Source organism: Numenius arquata, chromosome 9 (genome assembly GCF_964106895.1).
Source record: "Numenius arquata chromosome 9, bNumArq3.hap1.1, whole genome shotgun sequence".
In the NCBI taxonomy this organism is placed as follows: domain Eukaryota; kingdom Metazoa; phylum Chordata; class Aves; order Charadriiformes; family Scolopacidae; genus Numenius; species Numenius arquata.
Window position 1 is genome coordinate 59,311,065 of NC_133584.1, and position 20,949 is coordinate 59,332,013.

The following is a 20,949-nucleotide window of genomic DNA, read 5'->3' on the forward strand; positions in this document are numbered from 1 at the left end:
TTCAGTAAACAACCATGGTACAATGATTGAGCTTAACAATCTTTTCTTTGTCCGAAAGAAAGTCTACTAAATATAAATGATCTCTGCTTGGCTATCTTAAAGTTCCACAATGTCACACATAGTTAACTTTCCTTCGTTTTCTGAAATGTCTTTGTTATTTTGTCTATCATGACATTCTGTCTCTCTCTGTTAACATAACACCACAGTTACATGCGTTTGCCTTCAGATAAGAATGAGAAAATACAAATAATTAATTTAATAATGATGCTATATGTATTGGAAGATATTATGTACTGCTAAATCAAAAGACAACGAGCCAAACTCTGATCTTCGGTGCACCAAGATAGTTCTATGAAGTTAAGAAAATTGTTCTAAGTTTGTAATAATGCAACTAAAACCACAAATAATCTCCACAGGCTTCACGTCATTCCCCTGCCCACAAGGTCCCAGGTAATTAAATTGGACTCAACTTAAACATATTTGTTAAACACCCTTCAAAATCAGTATCTATCACAAATTATAATCATACATTATAAAACCATTGTGACTTGGAAGTACGTCGAATGACCATCATCTTTGTTACATTTTCACAGCAAAATGAATAAAACTCTTGACATTATGGATTGGACAGATTAAAGCAATATTTATTACCACTAATGGATGCATTTCTGGATCAAATTTCCCGTAAAAATTCTCTACAAAGAGTTTTGTCAGAATAAGACATTTTTTTTCACCCGTGCCAAACTCCGTTTTTAAGAGATGCAAATGATTTTGCTTGAATTCCAAATCAAACCAGTGAATCAGGTTTGTCTAAATCTTCACTACTGGAAGAAGGAGTAATTCCTACAGAACACCAGCTGCACGTCTTCAGAGCAGCTGGATCTTCTCGGCAGGGGAATGCTGATTGCCTACAACTGTTCTTCCGCAAGATGTCTTAAAGTCACTCTCTGTGCAAAACCTGCCAATTTAGGGACAGAACTGAGGGTAGATCCAGGAGATAGCTTTTTTTTTTTCCTCAAGTATATAATACATGGTGAAATCTGTAAGTAGGGCATGAAGTTTCTTTTCATTCTAGGGTGAGACGATAACCAGGTTGCTTCTTAAAGATGTTAACAAAATATATTAAGACTAAGGAATAAGGTCTCTGGCAGGAAGAAAGACCTTCACCATCTCTTTCAGAAACTTTGCAATGAAGAAATTAAATAACAGGAAAAAAGCCTTCTCTGCAGCTGTAATGACCAGTAGATACACTTTGAGTGATCTCAAGCCCATTTCTCTCTAAGAGATAGTTTGAGGAAAAGTTTCCAGTGACCTGAAAGAACATCATCTTATGTGTAGCATCAGACCTGGTCCACTTTGTCACAAACCAGACCCAGAGGACTCATGCCCAGTGTTGATGAGAATCTCTATGACTAGAGACAACCAGGCAGACTCTCAAGGGCTACCCAATGTCCCTGCCATGATGTGGAGGGAGCCAAAGCCTGGGTGATTTACCTGATTTGTATCTTGTGTAAGCAGGTTCAGAGGTAAGTCCTTGACCTCCATGCCAGGTCCTCCAGGATTCTGACACCAGAACCCCCTTGGGCCAGCTCAGGGTTTGCAAGATCACCCCATTTCATCTGGCTGTGCTTTACTACTGTCATGGTGCAAGACAGAAACTGGCAAAAAGGCAAAGATCTCTCTCCCTGATCTCCACATCCAACAGGAACGGGAAAAAATATACCCTGAAGCCAAAAAGCCAGCACTTGCTGTTAATATCCAAGACAAAGAAAACTGGCTACCATGCAGAGAGCAGCCATAAAATCTCTCATCAGAGACAAGTTTAGATAGAGAGGGTGGTTTTAGAACTGATAGAAAAGCATAGAATTTCCACCTCTCTGGCAAGATACAAAAAAATGTGGTTTTAGATAGGGCTATGCGGTGCCAAAGAGTGTAAGCCCAAAGCACGGTGCCTGTGTGAGCGCTGGCCAGTCCCTGTAAGCTCTGGTCTCTGGAGAACCAGTGAGGATGAGGGCATTTGGAGCTCTAAATATGTTTAGAACTTGGCCATGGATCATATTTAGGAATGTCACTTTGGCTGACCACAGCAAAGTGGTTCTCAGCCTGGACCACTCCAGAGAAGATAAAATTTCCTCACTGTGCCAGCAGAGACCAGAACATCAATTAATCACAAAATGCCCTGAAGAGCTGAGCGCTTGCTCTGATTTATATGAAGCAGAAATTTGTGGCCACAGGACAGCAGATGGAAAGGACAGGGAGCTGTGATGGTCTCCCAAATCCTGCAAAAGGAATGATTCCCAGGTTGAGACTGCCATGCAAAACAAACACACTGCCACTGGAAAAAAAAAAAAAATTATTTGCCAAAATGTAGATAATGGTCCAAGAAATGGCTCTAAAAAGTCCTCTTACCAACACTTTGATGCACCTTGTTCTCCTTTGATTTGAATGATCAGAATATATGAAATATATTGTTCTCCTTTGAAATACTTGTTCTCCTTTGATTTGAATGATCAGAATATATGAAACCATCCCCGCTTCTGTTCAGCTGGTCAGTGCTTTTTCCTTCAGAGATTCTATACCTCATCAAAACTGCAGTGTCTTCTTGGCTGGGGAAAAGAGTTGCCCACTTCAAGCAGTCACACTGCAGTCGCGCTACAGTTTGAGTTTCTGTTGAGATGCACCTTAGGCAGGTCACTGTCCAACCTGTCTAACTCCAGACTCTCTTGAGGTCCATAATAAACACAAATATCCACAACATTAATAAAAACACATATTTCCCAGTACTATACTTACTTTTTTTTTTTTGCTTAAAAAATGAAGAATTAATTGCAAACAAGCAGATTTGTTCAAAATGGTGATTTTTTAATATATTACCTACAGAAGGCTAAAGCAAAACATATTTCATTTATTTCATTGGCCAAATCAGGGATTTCTTCTGAAGACTCAACCCTTTAACGACTCAAAAGTAATACTTATACAACACTCCTTATCTTCTCTCCATTTAAAAATAATAAAAAAAAAATGTAATGGCATCATTCGTCAACCTTGCTATTCTCAGAGGATCCCGAGCATAATGGAGATAAATGACTAAGGTCTGTTAGACTCTTCTGTGCCACCCAGTGAAATTTTAAAGGGCAGTTCATAGCTCTTATTTTTATCATATTTTTTTCGGTGATTTATAGACTTCTCTGCAGCTGTCACTTATTTTCTTATACCTGCAGAAACCTGATATACTGATTGGTCATTTTCTTTCCCCCAATCAATCCTTGCTGAGTTAAGACTAATAAAACTCCTTCTTCCAGCTCATCATATAATTATTTAGTAAAAATCAATTGCACCGTGTCACCCTGGCTTGATGTCATCACTCACCGTAATGATTACATCTATACAGCTTAAAAGTTGCCAAGGGAAAGTAAAACTCTTTATGGCATATGATTAAAGGAGAAAAATGTTAATAGAAAAGAAGTTAGTTACAGTGCTGTGGATTGAGAGTTTTTGATGATTTTCACAGTACTGGGGGCACAGGAAGGATATATGAAATATAAGAGTTTCTTCAGAAGGTTACAATACATTAATGAGCTTGTACACATTAAAGAAAACTTTTATACTGTCAATAGACCAAAAGGTTTACAAAGCTTTCAACACACATGGTTTTCAGTGACAGGGAGGAAACTACAGTTCTGGTCTTCCCCATTTGCTTTGGGATCAAGACAGTAAATACTGGCTTTCCCTATAAATTCTGACTTGCACATATGCTTAGAACATCACAGCTATCACAATGCTTTTAATCATTTACGTCAGCTGCAAAAAAGTCTGGTCTTTAACCTTCACCAAATCACCAGATTACAGGTTTTCCGGTGCAGCTTTGAAGCTAAAAGAGAATCACAGATTTGCTGATGTTGGAAGGTATTCATAATGAAGGTATTCGTGAAGTTCAACCAGGCCAAGTGCAAGGTCCTGCACCTGGGTTGGGGCAATCCCAAGCACAAGGCCCAGGTTGCCCAGAGAAGCTGTGGCTTCCCGATCCCTGGAGGGGTTCAAGGCCAGGTTGGAGGGGGCTTTGAGCAACCTGGTCTGGTGGGAGGTGTCCCTGCCCATGGCAAGGGGTTGGACTAGATGACCTTTGAAGGTCCCTCTCAACCCAAACCATTCTGTGATTCTGTGAGTCACGTCATCATCACACCATACTAAGTTACTAGGGCCAACCCTAGCATCTGAAGGGAAAAGTCATCCAAGAACTCGAAGAGAACAAGAGAAACACTCTCAGGAGATTCTTTACCTCTTTCTTCTCCCATCTGGAATAAATGTCTCCTGCCCCTCTGCATTCTCCAAACCCATTTCCTGGGCTTTGGTTTCTACAGTTCTGGCAGCCTGTTGTATATTCAATATGAAATAAAGGGGCAACTTTCAGAATGCCTAACTCTGCAGTGGTAGGGCTTAAGTTCAATCCAGCAAAATATCCACCATTTTTTCTGCTTCCAACTTTTATCTTGTGCTTGTCCATATGCTAGAATTTTTTTTTTTCCAGTAAGTGGAAGCACCAATATCACACGTATTTCGTGTAGGTCAGTAACTATTGCCTTCCTCTTAATTGTTCATAGAACCGTTCCCATATGATATTACCAGGGACTTTTTGCAGGCTTCTGACATTATCAGATTTGGGCCATGAAGAGTTATCAGGTCTCCATGGAAATGACAGGCTGTCCTCAAGAAGAGGTGGTTGTATACCAGCCTAGGCTCTATCTCTGCCCAATTCTCTTTGCTTTTTACTAGCATTATTATTCCATAGTTCTAAAATGCATGACATCATTGCTTCTCAAGACAGTTCAAATATTTTACAGAACTTTGATCAAGATTTGGTTTGAAAGAAGAGTTCCCTGTATGCTTCGTTATTTATTAATTCATCAGATATAACATTGCTTAAATGCATTTTTGAATGCTCTTTGACCTTTGAAGGAAGTGTATGAACTACTTGAGCCCACAAAAAAACCCACAGGCTTCCTTTTGATGAGTGTCACAAAGCTTAAGTAATAAATGTCACTGGCAGACAGGAATTTTAATCCATTCCTAATTATTAATTGAAAAAACGTCTTTACCAGTAGCGCATAGAACAGGCAAAGAGAGCGGTGAATATACACAGAAGTCATCTTTAATGGCATTAAACTTACTGTAGGGAACTTTTTTCTACTTAACTTTAATCAAAGGTTAAATGATCGATTTTAGACAAGTTTTTAGGCTTTTTCTGTCATAAAGAGATATTAGGACCTTTTGGAGGTGCCTTCTCTTAGAAATCTGTCTCAGGGTTACATAAACTTAGGATGGAAATGAAACCTTTTAACTGTAATTATTGGTGCAGCTGGAACTCAGCTTCCAGGTTTAGGCAACTAAATGGTGGCCAAACAAAGGTGTCTAATTTGGGGCGAGTCAACTGTGTTGACTAGACCTCCACTGAAAACCAGGGGAGATTTTCATGAGACACTCATGCCTATGGAAATATCTACATTTAGGTGGTTTTATCTCAGTCTTTATCCCACCTGACGTGTCTGTGGTGGTCAGACAAATCTGACTGAAGATCTTGATAGTCTTCAAAACCAAATAAATGCGCAGAGCAGAGAAGTCTGGAAGAGATCAGAGGACACGACACAGGGCACAAGGGTGCCCCACATTTTCTAAAGCACAACTGGAAGACAGGCAGAATGTGCAAGAGGATCTGGCGTGGTGAAAGACATTTCTCTTTAGGCATCTGAACCGGCTCTCTTCTTCATGGACTATCTGTGCTGTGATGCTTACAAAAAGCTGGAGTACTACTGATCGTGTGATAAAATATAATTAAGAAATACAGCAATTCAGATAGAGCTCAGCTCTGGAATCACACAAACCTGCTGTTGTTTTCTTTATGTGCCTTCTCTTTTCTCATCATTTATGTGTTGCTCTTGCCTAAATTTAGGCATATGTTAACGCTATGAATCTAAACCTAGTATGATCCACCAGGTGTTATTGCAATAGTAATAAAAATAATTAGTGATAATAAAAATAACAGTGTTGTCATTTGCTTTTATCAGCAGATAAACTCATGGGACACCGCTCTCTCAAAACACAGACAAGTGTGCTCTTATAAATATGCGAGAGAAAATTGCAGGCAGAGAAAAACAGTCATTCACTGAAAATATTGTTGTTTAGAATAGAGTCGGCTTTGACCTCTTGTACCTAATTATACATGAAAACAAAGATTAAAAGCCTACTAATAATCACCATAAACTATGATTAATGATGCCATGCTTCAATGCCTCAGATTTCTAGACCCAAGTACAGTAAATTCACTAGTGGGTTATTTGAAGAAGAAAAGAATGTTTGGTATCACTTTGTTTTGACTTTGTCTATTGCTTTCCTTGTATAAAGATTAGAAACAGTCCATCGAAAAAATCTGCAGAAAGACACCTTCTAAGGTTGCCCTTTTCTAATTCTATAAACATACGGAAAAATCCAGATGCTGTTATTCACACTACATACCTATTGACTTCATGGATATTTGAAGATAGTCCTAAGCATTGAGAAGTCCAGATTTTCGGTCAGAAGCTACAAATCAAAAAGCTTGAATTAAAATGAAGGTTCCCTTCCTCATCCCTTCCTCTTCCTCTCCTCAATTACAAACACAGCTAAGCTATAATTACAAAATAACCCAGAAATGATCCCAAGGAAGACTGTAATAGAATAAAAGCATTTCCCAAAGTTGTTCTTAGCAGATACAGGCATTATGAAGAAGAGGAACTATAGCACCATAGAATAGTTTGGCTTTAAAAGGTCATCTAGTCCAACTTCCTGCCATGAGCAGGGACATCTTCAACTAGATCAGGTTGCTCGGAGCCCAGTCCAACCTGACCCGGAATGTTTCCAGGGATGGGGCATCCACCACCTCTCTGGGAAACCAGGAAACCTGGGCCAGGGTGTCACCACCCACAACGTAAACAATTTCTTCCTTATATCCAGTCTACACCTACCCTCACTTCAGGTGAGTGGTGGGTTCATGCTTCCCACAGCGTAGGAGCCACAGTGTCATCTTCACTGGCACAAAAGACCGATGTCATGGCTTCTCTCATCTTCAAGGAACCATTTTAGTACTGACTGTAGCAATACCGAAAGATAAAGTTAATTTTTCGTAGTTCTGGAGAACTGGTTAGCACACCATTGCCACATATAAAATAAGTAAGCTAAAACTAGTTTAAAGGTAAGAAGAAATCAGAGCCCAGAAGGACTTTTGCCCTTGAGCTGGAATTGATTCAGCACCACTCTCTTCATAATGCAAACTATTCAGCCACCTCAGCAGCCACTGCACTGGCTAATAATTCCCTTCATTAAAAAAGATGCAGAGTCAAACCTCAGCTTCTCACTGTGATATGGAAAAACAACATCTCCTAAGCCGGAAATATAGGTCAGAAAAAGTCTATTCAAATTTAAATGGGTAAAAAGAGTCTAATATGCAAATTAAGTCATGACAGCTGAAATTCCTGGGGACGCAAAACAGCCTAATAATACACATTTATTTTTAATGCATATTTACGTCTAGAGAAAGGACAAAGAACGAGAACAACATAACATGAGGCATTTCACTTCATGAAAGAAATGAAGATGTATTCTCAAAATGCGGTATTGGTCGGCACCACTGGAAAGACTCTCTTTGCTACTTTGCAAACAGTACAGAACACAGGTATTTATGATGAGAATATGAGCGAGGGACCACTAAACTGGTTGCTGGTGGGGTGGTGAGACACCAGTCAACTATATCCCACCATTGAGACTTCATTGACAAGAGGAGGAATTAGAAGAACCTGAAGGCAATAGAAGACACAGTCTCTTATCAAACAACTCCATGCATATTTCTATTGTTGAGTATTCAGTCCTGCGTGAACCAATATACATTTATCTTTATTGTGTCTCAGCATATCGATTTCCATGGCTTTTTTAATTTATCAACACAGAGCTGTGTTTTATTCGCTTCCTCCAAGAGCCTCCTAGCAATGTCTTTACCACAGATTTAATTAGCATCCTCTCCACTATATCCTCCAAGTCATTAATGAAAATATTGAAGAGTATTGGACCAAGAATGGCTCCCTGAGGGGTCGGTAATTCTATTTTGAATATATTTAATATGTCTGGTGACAACAGATTTTGTATTTCTACTGTTTTTTGTTACACCTTGTAATAATGCTGAAACCATCAGGACTCTTAATAACATTTGAAATACAAGACAAAGGTGCTCTGTGCTTTAATCTGAGATTTGCAAATTTCATTCAAATTACAAAGGGAAGAGAGTTACAGGAACGTAAAGGAAAAAAAAAATCAAAAATGGTTATATTTTACATGGAGAGATTACTTTTTTCCCTTTAATCTCTAAATGAAGTTACAGGCCTGTAGCAGAATACATAATGCTGGTTTAGGGTCGCTGTAGCGTTTTTTATGTGTACAGCTGTTCTTCCACTGGTATAAGTAGACACATCTGCTCATTAGCAATACAATGTCATTTCTAGTGTCTAATTTTAATTATTTGCAGATGATAGACTCCTTATGCAACGTCTAAAAAAAGTACAGTCCTTCAAAACTGGTGAGAAATAAATATACCCTCTGCAACTAAAATGGGTCAGCACAATGAAAAACAGATATTAATCGGAGGATTCATGTATCAGCTAAATGCCAAATGGTTTGGAAGGTCACAGGGAGGAGAAACGGCTCATACATCTCTTCTTTATCGTGGATACACAAGACATATGGACTAAGAGACTTTCAGAACGAATCTGGCAGGTGATGAGTTTGTTGTAGTACAGATGGTCCTCAACTGCTGGAAAAATATCAGTTCTGCTTACATTTCCTGTACAAACACAGGCACGATAAGGACTTCTTCATGACAGAAAGGAGGAATGAGGTTACTTACCAGTAACTTTTGTTCTTTGTATATTCACACTCAAAGAATCATAAGGATAGAAGGAAATTTCCAGAAACCAAGGGGGCCATGGGTGCCTTTCCCTTCACCCCATTGTCAGAGAGCAACCAAAACTATGGAGTCCTGGCTTCCTCTCACCTCCTTCCATTAGTTCAAAAATCCAAACAGAAAGCCAGAAGAAGCAGTGAAAAAGGATGGGATTGGTGTACAACAGGAGCTCACCCCAGAGAACTGTAGCTGTAGCCGAGTTATTTCTTGTGGGCTGGAGATCAGGTGCTCTTAACCAACACGGGGAGCAGAACTACCAAAACAAGCATTCATTTTGGATCGAATTCAAGAGAGAAAAGAGCTAAAAGAGACGAGTGGATTCCTCATTGCTCCAAACATAGAATCATAGAATAGTCTAGGTTGGAGGGGACCTTTCAGATCATCTAGTCCAACCATCAACCTAACCCTGACAAAATCACCATTAAACTGTATTGACGTTTTAAATAGAATGAAATACTATTTATTTTGTCTTCTGCTTGTCTTCTGTGCAACCACTGAAAACAACAAGGAGCTTTTCTTTACATTTTCTTGGATTGGGCTGAAATCTCTGACATATATAGGACTTCAGCCACACACAGGGTCAGGACAATTACGGAGAGTAATATCCTTTACAGGAATCACATTTTGCACCGTGACAAACAGAGTCCTCTGGTATCAGATAGATTTTTCCGAAGATTTGGAGAAATAGTTTCCGACACCCCACAAAGAGCAGCCAAACTTTCTCATCAGGTAAAACACGACATCTTCTTCCCTGAACATAAGCACGGTTGGGTTTCACAATTGGCTCACGCGCCGTAGGACGGTGCTAACGCCAGAAGGGCGGTCCCACCAGCAGACACGCTCCCGGCAATTGGAGTCCTGGCTGAAAATTACATTTCACTTCAATTCATGCAGGGTTAATTTTCAGCTTGATCAGAAAATTTTGTGATTGCCAGTGCCAACACAAAGAGAGAGGCTGTGTCCTGCAGACAGATCAGGGAAAGAGAAGAAAATTGCTCTTTTCCCGAACAGTCGAGTCAAAGAATAGCTTACAGCGATCGTGAAACTACAGGCTGAGGCCAGAACAGACAAACTCACAGTCTGAAAGTCCCCATCCCTCTAGACACACAGCACGGAGGTGTCAGCAGAACCATCGCCAGGGTGCAATTTGAAGGAGAAGGTCAGGCTTATATCTTAAAAATTGGGAAGGCTCTGAGAATGGCCCCACAGCACAAACCCGGGGCAGTACAGAATCTGCCCTCAACCTCTTTAAACTTTAGCAAAATAAAACTGCATACAAAGTGATTAGCCATAAGATTCTTTTGCTATATTTTCAGCATATCACATTCATTCTCTTTTTCTGTATCAGTGACAAAGAAGCAACCACCTCAAGCACTTACAGACCTATAGAGAGCAATCCTCTTATAGATAAGATCATTCCTAGGAGAGAAGGAATGCTGATCTGTGCATTAGAGGCTGAGCAGAGATGACAACCATATGTCACTTGGCAGAAGTCGGGGGTTTGTTTGTTGCTTTTTCAGTATCCCAAATGTAATGAATTATAAAATAGAGCCTAAATTAATAGTCAAGGAGGACTTTATCAGGGCCCCACACTTAGGAGATGCTCATCTGGGAGAATCTCTTTCAACTCATAGACTGTTTGACTTGATCAAAGGTTCTTGCTTTTCAATAGACTTCTGTATAATACTCAGACTCAAGAGCTTCGCGAAACAAGAGCCAGGCTGCCTCCCAGAGAACACCCGAATCCCAGCGAGATGTCAGTCTCATCTTGAAGGCAGGAGGTCCAACTGTTCGGAAAGCAGGAACTTTTGAATATTAATATGCTCATACAATAACGAATGATAGGTCTGCCAGTCTGCACTCTTTAGCAACTTGGTACCATCCCGATTTATATTTCAAAGGTCTTTAACTGCAACGGAATGTACGTATTTGATATTTAATGACATTAGAACAATTAGACAAGTCCATTATCTCTGATGGGGGTAGGAGGGCTTAAATGGCATTAACCCAACTTCTGCAGAAAAGATAAGACAATGCCACAGACAAAACTTTCATACTTTTGAGTGAGTGCTAAATGCAACAAGTCCAGCATTTGCTGGTTATATGAGACACTGGATTCATCCAGAGTGTGCTGAATTTAATGAATAAGAAGTATTCCTAATTTATCTGCTTAGTGAAAAACTTCTCTTTGACAGACTGAGTCCCACATTCCCGTAAGGCTGGCTAAATAAGACTTGCTGCGGGCACACAGCTGAACCTCAGGAAAGGAGAAGAATACCATAGGTCAGAGAGATAGCTCTGACTTTCAGTATCTTTACATAAAACCACATTTCCCATAGCAAGCTAAAAGCCAGGAGCAGATAGAAGTCAAGGCAAAGAAACAATCCTACCTTAAATTAATTCTACCTTAAAGATCTTACTGCTTAACATTCAAACTTGAAAGGGCATTATTAACCGACCATCCCTATCCTAGAAAACAAAGAAATTTGAAATTGGGGCTTTGTGGTTTAGGTTTTCCTTAAATCACGAAAGGTGGTAGAGACATGATGAGCTTTGCAAAGTTCTTGAACAGAGATTAGCAATAAGCAAGCATAAAAATAGAGAGGTAAAGCAACCTGTCCAAGTCTGGGGATGCAAAGTCTTCATGGAAGAAGATGCTCATCTTCTCTGTAGATAAAGTGATGCTCTCACTTTTGGCAAATTATTACAGAAGAACCATTTGGAAATTCTACAGAGCCAAGATCAGATAAAGGCTTAGGTGTGTTTACACCAAGCGCTGCGGTGCCACACAGATGTCTGAGACAGTTGTGGATGATTGGGGTATCTACACGGCGCAGCGTTGTGCAGAGATATTAGCTCACATCTCCGAAGGAATACAGCCCCATTAGCGTGGCTCTGTGCCTGGGCTAATTAGGTGATGTTTCCCCAGTTGCCAGAAATCAAAGAATGAATCATACATCTGCCGGCATCCAACCTGCTTCTGAAAGCACAGACTGCAACTATTTTGAGCCTCGGTTCTGTGAGAATGCAAGGTGAATATAAAGACATAATGTCATCATTTTACTTTGTTTTAAAGCCAGAAGGAATCATAAATTCATCTGATCTGACCTGTTATCACAACCGCTATACTTCATCCACGCAGCGTTGTGTCCAAGCACATGAATTTCAGTCAGCCCAAAGCTCCAAAGTCCTTTAGAGACCAATCTATTGTTCGTGTGCCACAGACAGAGCCCAACCACTCACCGTCAAAGCCAAGACTATGGACTGATGACTGATTAGGTGGTAGTTGCCCAGATTATTTCAGCAGAAATCCATTCCTCATATTGCTCTGGAAGCTGAAGAATCCTATAGTCCTGGCCATTAGTTCCCAGCTCTGGCAATCAGGATCAATCCCAACATGTGAGCAAGACACATGAACCAATTATCTAGGAATAGGATTCTCTGCCATATCAAAACAACCAGCCCATTACGAAGAAGCCAGACTCTGGTGATGGCCAATCTCTGACAATCCAAAGGAAGAAAAGAACAAAAAAACCCTGAAAAACAGCCACTAGCAGGATTCCTGACCCCAACAAGAAAACCAGAGAGACCCTGAAGCATGATTTGAAGATGGCCATTGCCTTAATGCAGAGCTGCAAGTATTTCAAGGATAGCGCAGACAAATTGCTCTGAACACAACTATAAAGGAAGGAGTTGAAAAGGGAGGCTCATAAATCACCAGATCCCAGTATAGGCCACCACACTCGACACAGATATAGAATTTCTTCTCATGACTTAAATCAAGAGTCTCTTTTAAAATGATAAATGATCTCATCTTAAAGACTTGAAAGGATGGTGATGGAAAAAATATTCCAATGTTTAATTACACTGAGAGCTGTGAAACTCTTATTTCGAGGTGGAACTTTTCAATCTTCAGCTTCCAACTACTGGAACTTGTTATGGCTTTCCAGCGGTTGGGTCGTGAGTCTCACTACCAGGTATCTGCTCCTCACTTAAATACCGGAAAAAAGTACCTGATCATAGTGTTATGTCTCTTCAACTAGTTTATTCACAGCACCAGCCCAGTTTTCTAAGCTCTATGTCCTTTTTCTGTCCCTCCTTTGAATCCCCAGTGGTATCTTCGTAGAACTCCTGGTATGTCAACACAGAAACTGCACTAAATATTCGGAGATTTTACTGACTCTGCACAGAAAAAAAAAAAAAAAAAAAAAAAAAGCTTTCTTAGTCCTGACTGAGGCTTCCCTTTTCATACAGGCAGGAACTGCAATAGCGATTTTTGTCTTTGCATTGTGCTCTGGGCTTGCTGGAACACACGTATCCACAACAGCCCCGGGATCCTTCTCGAAGCTTCTCTTACCCAGGATAGGATCACATTTTGAAGGTATCATCTGCATTTTTTGTTCCCAGATGTAGTAACAAGTGGCATAATTATGATAGCTGTTAAAATATTGAAATGAGTTACTGTGTGCAATATTTCTGGGAAATGGTAGAAAGGATGATGTCTATTGAAACTATATAAACATGTAAAATGCTTTCTCAACACAGTTTCCCATTTATGTTTGCACAGATGTGGGTAATGTCATCATGAAGCCTCTTCCAAGAAAGATAAATTAAATCAAAAGGTTCGAATAAGGCAAATAGCTAGAATGCTCTGCTGGTGCCTCGACACACCATCTCTTACCCCTTTTTGTTCCCTTTTTCTAATCATAAAAGATATTCACTGCCATTAAAAAATATAAAAAACAAATACAATTTTTTATGAAGGATAAAGGTCCTCGGCACAAATAAAATGACCAGCTCTGAAGATGCGAAGAAATATGCTTTAATTTCAGAGACAAAAGATAGCATTATGGAAGAAATTGTCATAATTGAAGTTGAAAAAAAAATTTCTATTGTCTCCTGTGCCTCTCTGTGGGAATTTTCCCAGCACAGACAGCTGTAAAGGAGGAGGGGTATTGTGAGTTTCTGTACTCTCATTCTCTCTCTTCCTCTCTTTCTCTGTCAATAAATGTCTGCAATCATATTCTTGAGCTCCAGTGTGATTTCAAGGTTCATCTCTTCCATGCAGCTCAAACACTAATTATCCCAGCTGTAATTAGTAAGATAATTAAATACTGGCTCACTCATCACTCTACCTTGTGTCGGGTCATGATTCTCCCAGAAGACCTTGAGCAGTTTCTCAAAGCTGATGTTTTCTGGCTGATATACTACTCGTACAGCCTCTGTGTGGCCAGTTTTACCTTAAAAGAAAAAATAAATTCAGATGTTATTAGTGAGAATTAGCTACTGCATATCTAGTTTTTAATATCTGCAATTCAAAGCACAATCCTTTGCTTTCCTTCCCCCCCCACCCCAAAGGTGTTTTGATTTATCATCATTTATACTTAAGCCCTTTTACACAATATTTTATACACATGCCAACTCTAAGATGTTTGCTAGTTTGGACAAGGCCATCATGAAATAAACTATCCAGAAAGGCAATAAGGTAAGACAGCGGTGTTATTACAGTAGTTTGTCAGCTTACAGGGAAAAAAAATGAATAGTTCTTAAATATTTGTAACTGACTAGTAAAATATTTTAAAATATTCTAAATATCACATTAATATATGAAAACTTGTATATCTAAGTTGTCTTGACAGTACGAAACTTCGTTTCCATGAGATATCGATAAAATGATTGTGAAAACAAATTTCAAGGGTGTGTTTACACAAGATCACACAAATAATTTCAACCTATTTCACATCATCCGAACCACTGATGCCAAAGGGCCTCAAAAAGAGTCAAAGAGAACCTGACTGAACTTCATGGCAGCAGATGAAGTCCAAGGAAGATCAGCAGGTGTTACAGCACATTAAAACATATTAATCCTATTTTTCAATATCATGGGCACGATTTTTTTCATTCCTTGTGTGTTTAATCACTCACAGTATTATTGAAAGATCTAGCTTCACAAAATGTAAAGGATCTGGCCTCATGATTCAATACAATTGTAATTAATAGTTAGATTGATGAGTGCTCAGAGATCTCAGGGTGAAAGTCCATTACACTGAGTGCTACACGGTCATTTTATATTTTATAAATATTATATATTATATATTTTACAATTTTTAAACTTAAGCATATTTTTGTCGCATGAATGGGGAAAAAAACTTATCCTATTCTTCAGTTAAATCATAGTAAGTAAATAGTAAACAAAAGTGAACAGGACAGTCAGATCTGCCTTTTGGTGGGGACACGATAAGCTCCTTGTCCACACTAGACCAGGGTGGTTTTTTTGATTGTATCAGCATAAACTTCAGATTTACTCAACAGAATTGTTGAATTTCATGCAGTGGAACAACCGAGTGAATCTGGCCCAGCAATGGGTTCTGAATTAGCTGTCACCAAACAAGAAAAATCAGAGTCTATGAGTAACTGAGGAGTGTTCAGCAGAAACACCAATTTAGCACCCAGAGAAATTTTAATTAAAAAAAAAAAAAAGTAGAAAGAACTAAAAAGGATGCTAGGATATATTAAAGAGACATAACAGGGAAAAGGCTGACAGCATTATATCAGCTAATGGGGCACCTGAAATGAAAGAAACCTAAATGAGGCACAGAGGGGTGGGCTAGCTATTAAAAGGGATTTAAAAGACTGGGATTAAATTTAGTCTAGAATGCAGAGGAGTAAAAGGGGACACATCTGGGATATCTGTAATGAAAATTTTGATAAAATCAAATTGGTTCCTATCTAGCATGCTTCACAATACAACAAAGATACGCTCACTGAGACTAAAAGACAAAAACGTACAGTTTTCATGTAACTCGTAGCTAAAGCCATGCCATCCTGTCCACCAGGATACTGTCCAGGCAAATGATGGCCCAATTCCTCTCTCACATTCCTACACCTATTGAAGTCCATGGAAGCAACTCATTACCTGAAGGCAAATTCTGATGTCAAGTTAACAGAAAGGGATCATACATTTAGTAGAACAAAAATACAAGTTACAGGTAATTTGCCTAATAATAAAGTGAAATGGTCTTTCTATATTATGGCATGAACTGATGGCCAGCTTAGGTCAGGGATGGAATTTATTCCAGATCTCATGCTTTAATATGGACTGCCTGTGAAAATAATGGGGTTTGGCTTAGCTGAAGCCCATGTCAGGAATTTTGCTGTGGCTTGAGATAAAGAAGGAGAGCAAACGGATATCAGTCTGTCCAGCTCTCGCGAGCCAACAACATCTAACTAAGAAGAGATTAAGGAGTGGCTTCTGACTTTACTTCTTTTTTTATTATTATTTTTTAAGCCAATGTGAACCTTACGAAAGGTTCTTATCACTCAGGAGCAAATTGCTTGTCTGAGATGACTAGCTTTAGATCACAAGCGAGTTTCTTAAACAACTTCAAAACAACAGAAGCATTACCTTTCCTCTCAATTGAAGCAGCAATTACATCTTGTCAACACCGTCTGCTCTGACTAATCCAGAAGTTCAAAGAATCAGCTTTCTTCTTTCCCTCTGAATAAGGAAATAATGGTGCTACTCCGAGAACTATACCCCGACCTCAAGAAAAAAAAGCCTCAGATGTGTGGCTAACAGACTGTTAGAACCTGGGGCATATTTAAAATCAATATTCATCCTCGGAAGAAAAGCAAGGAGGTGATGCTGCTGGTCCTATCAGATTCACCTCTAATTTTCCTCAAAGCTTTTCCACAATCTGATGGATTTTCTTTCAGAATACAGCGTGGGCTATTTCTACTAAGAACAATCTTGGTCATTTGTGGTGAGCACTTCTACTTCCCAACAATTTTAGTGGAAACCATTCCAATCAACTGGGTACAGGTGAGCAAACAGACAGGTAAAAGGCTCCATGTGGGACAGAGTAAACATAAGATTTCCTAGAAGCAGCACAGCGAGAAAATGGTATTAGGGGACAGGAAAAGAACAAGAGCAACCTCCCCACAGGTGCAAAATGCCTCACAAGAAGGAATCAAAAGACACCACGAGGTTACCCTAAGTAGCACCTGGAAAACACCAGCTCATTGGTGCCAAATGTGACTCAGCTGCAGCCAAAGTGGCAAAAGGGAAGGTAAATTGGGCTCCCCATATTTATCCTCTTGTTTCACTTTTTATCTTAGGCTTAAGTTTGACTGAAAACAGAATAATCACATTTCACTTTGGGTTTCATACATGTACTCTTTATCAGGGAATGCAGTGATAGGACATGGGGTAATGGTTTTAAATTGAAAGAGGGGAGATTTAGATTAGATACTAGAAAGAAATTCTTTGCTGTGAGGGTGGTGAGACCCTGGCCCAGGTTTCCCAGAGAAGCTGTGGCTGCCCCATCCCTGGAGGGGTTCAAGACCAGGTTGGAGGGGGCTTTGAGCACCCTGGTCTGGTGGGAGGTGTCCCTGCCCAGGGCAGGGGGTTGGAACTAGATGATCTTTAAGGTCCCTTCCAACTCTAACCATTCTATGATTCTATGTGGTACAGTACAGCACCAAAAGAACAGAGCGGGCATCAAACCAGCTAACCACTCCTCTGTATTGTAAAAGAAAATTGTCAAAATATTCCTAATCAAATCTTTTTTGTACGATTTCTTAAAGTGGAGAGGGGGTAATCGAAGAGAAACAATAAACCCACTTGTTCTCAAAAAAGCTGCACATCTTTTAACAAGAAATTTAGCAGGCTAACAGTGAACAGCTGAAACGATTTAAAATGATCAGTGATAGACACTATTCTTTCAGTGATATTCAGCTCTTCACCTTAGTGCCTCTTGCAGAATTTCTCCTGAAAGGCCCATTTATATTAAGTCAGAGAGCAATGGTGTCCTCAGTTCACCTATTGCTTTTAATTAGCTGATTTTTAATATTCCCCAGCAAAAGCATGCTTCACTTTAAGTTCCAAAAGTTTTAACAAGTATGAACTTTTTCTAGAAGCTTTCTCCCAAAAAAGGCTCAAAGTTTGAGCTGTGTTTTTTAAATAACGTATTGAAACACTAAATATAATTTCATTTGCTGTTAACTGTGCAAATAGAAATCCTTTATTTATAGGTGCCATTATCGGATTTCCAGTTCTGCTGCTCAATTCTCCTTCAGCTTTAGAAGGAGCTTAGCCATTGAAGAACCTCGCTGCAGATGATAAGACACTATTACACCGTGGCAGAGAGGGCTGTGTGCCAACAGCAGATTGTCTGTTTATCCTGGATCCATTTCCCACTTAGAAAACACAGCCACTCTCAGAGGATTAGCTACAGTGAGCTCTTTCAGCGGGGATTCAAACTCTGGCAAAAACATTCCCGTAAAGAGCAAGAGAAAAAGACATCTGAGTGACACCTCAGTGCTCCTTTCCCACTTTTTTTTCTTCCTAATAGTGTTTAGATTTTCACCTTCCTAATCATCTCCCAGGTGAGTGCCCAAGCCAGCGGATTAGAGAAGGGAACTCATTCTTTTTAACTTGCTGTATCCCGTAAGCATTTAATTAATCACGGCAAAGTGGAACAACTTCAAAGGGCTGGCTCGAGAGCACCTCGCTGGTGAATACCCAGCGCCCAGCAGCTACGACACTGCTACAAGACATCTTTAGGTAGTCCAACCCTGGGTGAATTAAGTTATAAAATTCAAGCAATGCCAAAACAATTCCTGCCTGCCCTGCTTCTTCAATGAAAAAACACTTGCCTCTCTTTACCCGAAGAAAAAAAAGGCCTAAATCTAGTAAATGTCAAAATATAATCAAAAGAAATAGGTGGCAGATCTTCAGCTGATGCACATTTCAGAGCTTATTGATTTTGGAGCTAAAACAATTAGTGCTGGCTAAAGCCTAGGCCCTAGTGAATATGCAAAGTATTACATGAAAAAGTAGCAGGGCTTTTGAGCATCTGTTTCTCCAAACCAGCCTGGGAATTTTTATTATGTTGTAGTTATCGCTAATAAAACTTCCAGTTTCATCCTAAAATAGCAGTGCTTTAAATAAACAAAAAAAGGATTCAGCACTAACACACTAAGAACCCACATTTTGGGGATCTACTTAACTTCTATCTTTCCACCTTCAAAGTAGTGAAACAGGCTGCATGGGGCTTTGAGCAACCTGGTCTGGTGGGAGGTGTCCCTGCCCAGGGCAGAGGGTTTGGAACTCGATGGTCTTTAAGGTCCCTTCCAACTCTAACCATTCTATGATTCTAAAGAAGGGTCCATTATGCCAATTTTATTGGACCTCCTGCCTAACACAGATGAGAGAATTTCACTGGAGCAGGCCCATATTTTGTACTTAGAAAAGTAACAGCTCTTGACTCAAAGAACCCAATGGACAGAAAACCCATCAGAAGTCAAGGTAATTCAATCAAGTGACATTTCATGTTGAAATTCCATCTCAACATGAGGAAAAACTTCTTTCCTGGGAGGGTGGCAGAGCCCTGGAAGAGGCTGCCCAGAGAGGTGGTGGAGTCTCCATCTCTGGCAACATTCAAACCCCGCCTGGACACATTCCTGTGCAACCTGCTCTGGGTGACCCTGCTCTGGGTGGTCTCCAGAGATCTCTTCAAACCCCTGCCATTCTGTGAGTGGTTAATACATCTCACTTTTAAAACAAGCAAAGAACAAAAACAAAGACAACAGACATTTTATTTATTACCTGAGCTTATGTATTTAAATATCTTTCTGCGTAGCCAATGACGAGTAGGAAGTCATCCCTTATCTTTTTACTCTGAAGACACCATAAAATATATCAGGTATCCAATGGCACTAATGTGGCTGCTCATTTTTTACTTTCTTTATACTCCAAATAACTTTAATGACTTTGTTAGCATTGAACTAGGAGATAATGTTTGGTTTATTATCCACTGGGAATTTCTGCTTTACAAAATATAATGCTTACCTTCTCAGCATGATCTACGCTCTGTTACACAGATGTATTAAAATATGTCAATCCTATACAGCAAAAAGCCAATTTGTCACTATGGGCCAGCCAATCCTGCAGTTGTTAATCAAAATAAAATTTTCCATAAATTCTACAAACTTCTGCTTGGATCACAAGAAATCACGTCTCTTCTAGTGCCTACAGAAAGTAGCACATACAGCAGCTACAATGTGGTGCGCACACCTAAAGAGAGAATTTTCTTCAATTTATTTATCTGGTTTAGTAGAGGACAGATTAATAACACAGTAAATGAAAATTTAAAAAGATAAGAAAATTTGCTGGGAGAACAATGAGCTGCTATAAAATGCATTTCTGGTGGCTGGTAGAGTAACTTAAATTTTTTATCCCATCAAATAAAAATTAAGAGAATAAAAGTGACAGTGAAAAATGGGGTACAAAATGCTGTTATTGACAATTTTTTCACAGAAATTCAGTCATATTTTTCTGTAAAACTAGCTGAATGAATTTAAAATAAAGGAAATTCTCAGTTTGAACAACAAATACTGATTTTTCCTAAAGATCTGCAATACAAAACTACTAAATGAACCTGTTTCTTATATGCAAGTATTTAAAATTTATATGGTATAGCTATAAAAAGTTCTTATTTTTGTTTGCTAAAATCTTATGTATTCTTTATCAGCAAGTTGGGTTTGATAATCAGACACTAAAGAGAATATCTGAAAGCAAGACCACCACTACTGACACTCTTTCTATTCTTATTTTTAAAATAGTGCAGATTGAAAAATCCATAAAAGGAAAAAAAAAATCAGCAATTATATAGCCTATAGGACAAAAGGAGAGAACAAAACTTGACTGTCTTGTTGACTGGTTATGTCCTCATTAGGCTGAATGGCCCCACTGGAAGCACTTTGGGAGGGATTACTTTGGGCTCTCTCTGGACTGAGTGCTTCTCACAGTTGGAGAGCGTTAAGGGTCCTCCTAAAGAGTATCTTCTGATTTAACTTCATTCAAAAGGATTCTCAGGTTCAAAAAATGTCCTCATGATTTCACGCAGATGTCAGTGGAAAGCTGCTTTAGCATTTGTGTTGGGATAAATGTCTGCATCCCAGGG

The 20,949-nt window shown here is 39.4% G+C and overlaps 1 protein-coding gene across 2 annotated transcripts in view; it reads right to left on the reverse strand.

Moving 5' to 3' along the window:
- MSRA (methionine sulfoxide reductase A) overlaps positions 1-20,949 on the reverse strand; it is a 278,878-nt gene that overhangs the window by 100,198 nt on the left and 157,731 nt on the right. For both annotated transcript variants that reach the window (XM_074153499.1, XM_074153498.1), the window contains one exon: positions 14,119-14,223. In XM_074153499.1, coding sequence (XP_074009600.1) covers positions 14,119-14,223 — 105 coding nt within the window. The remainder of the gene's footprint in view (positions 1-14,118; positions 14,224-20,949) is intronic.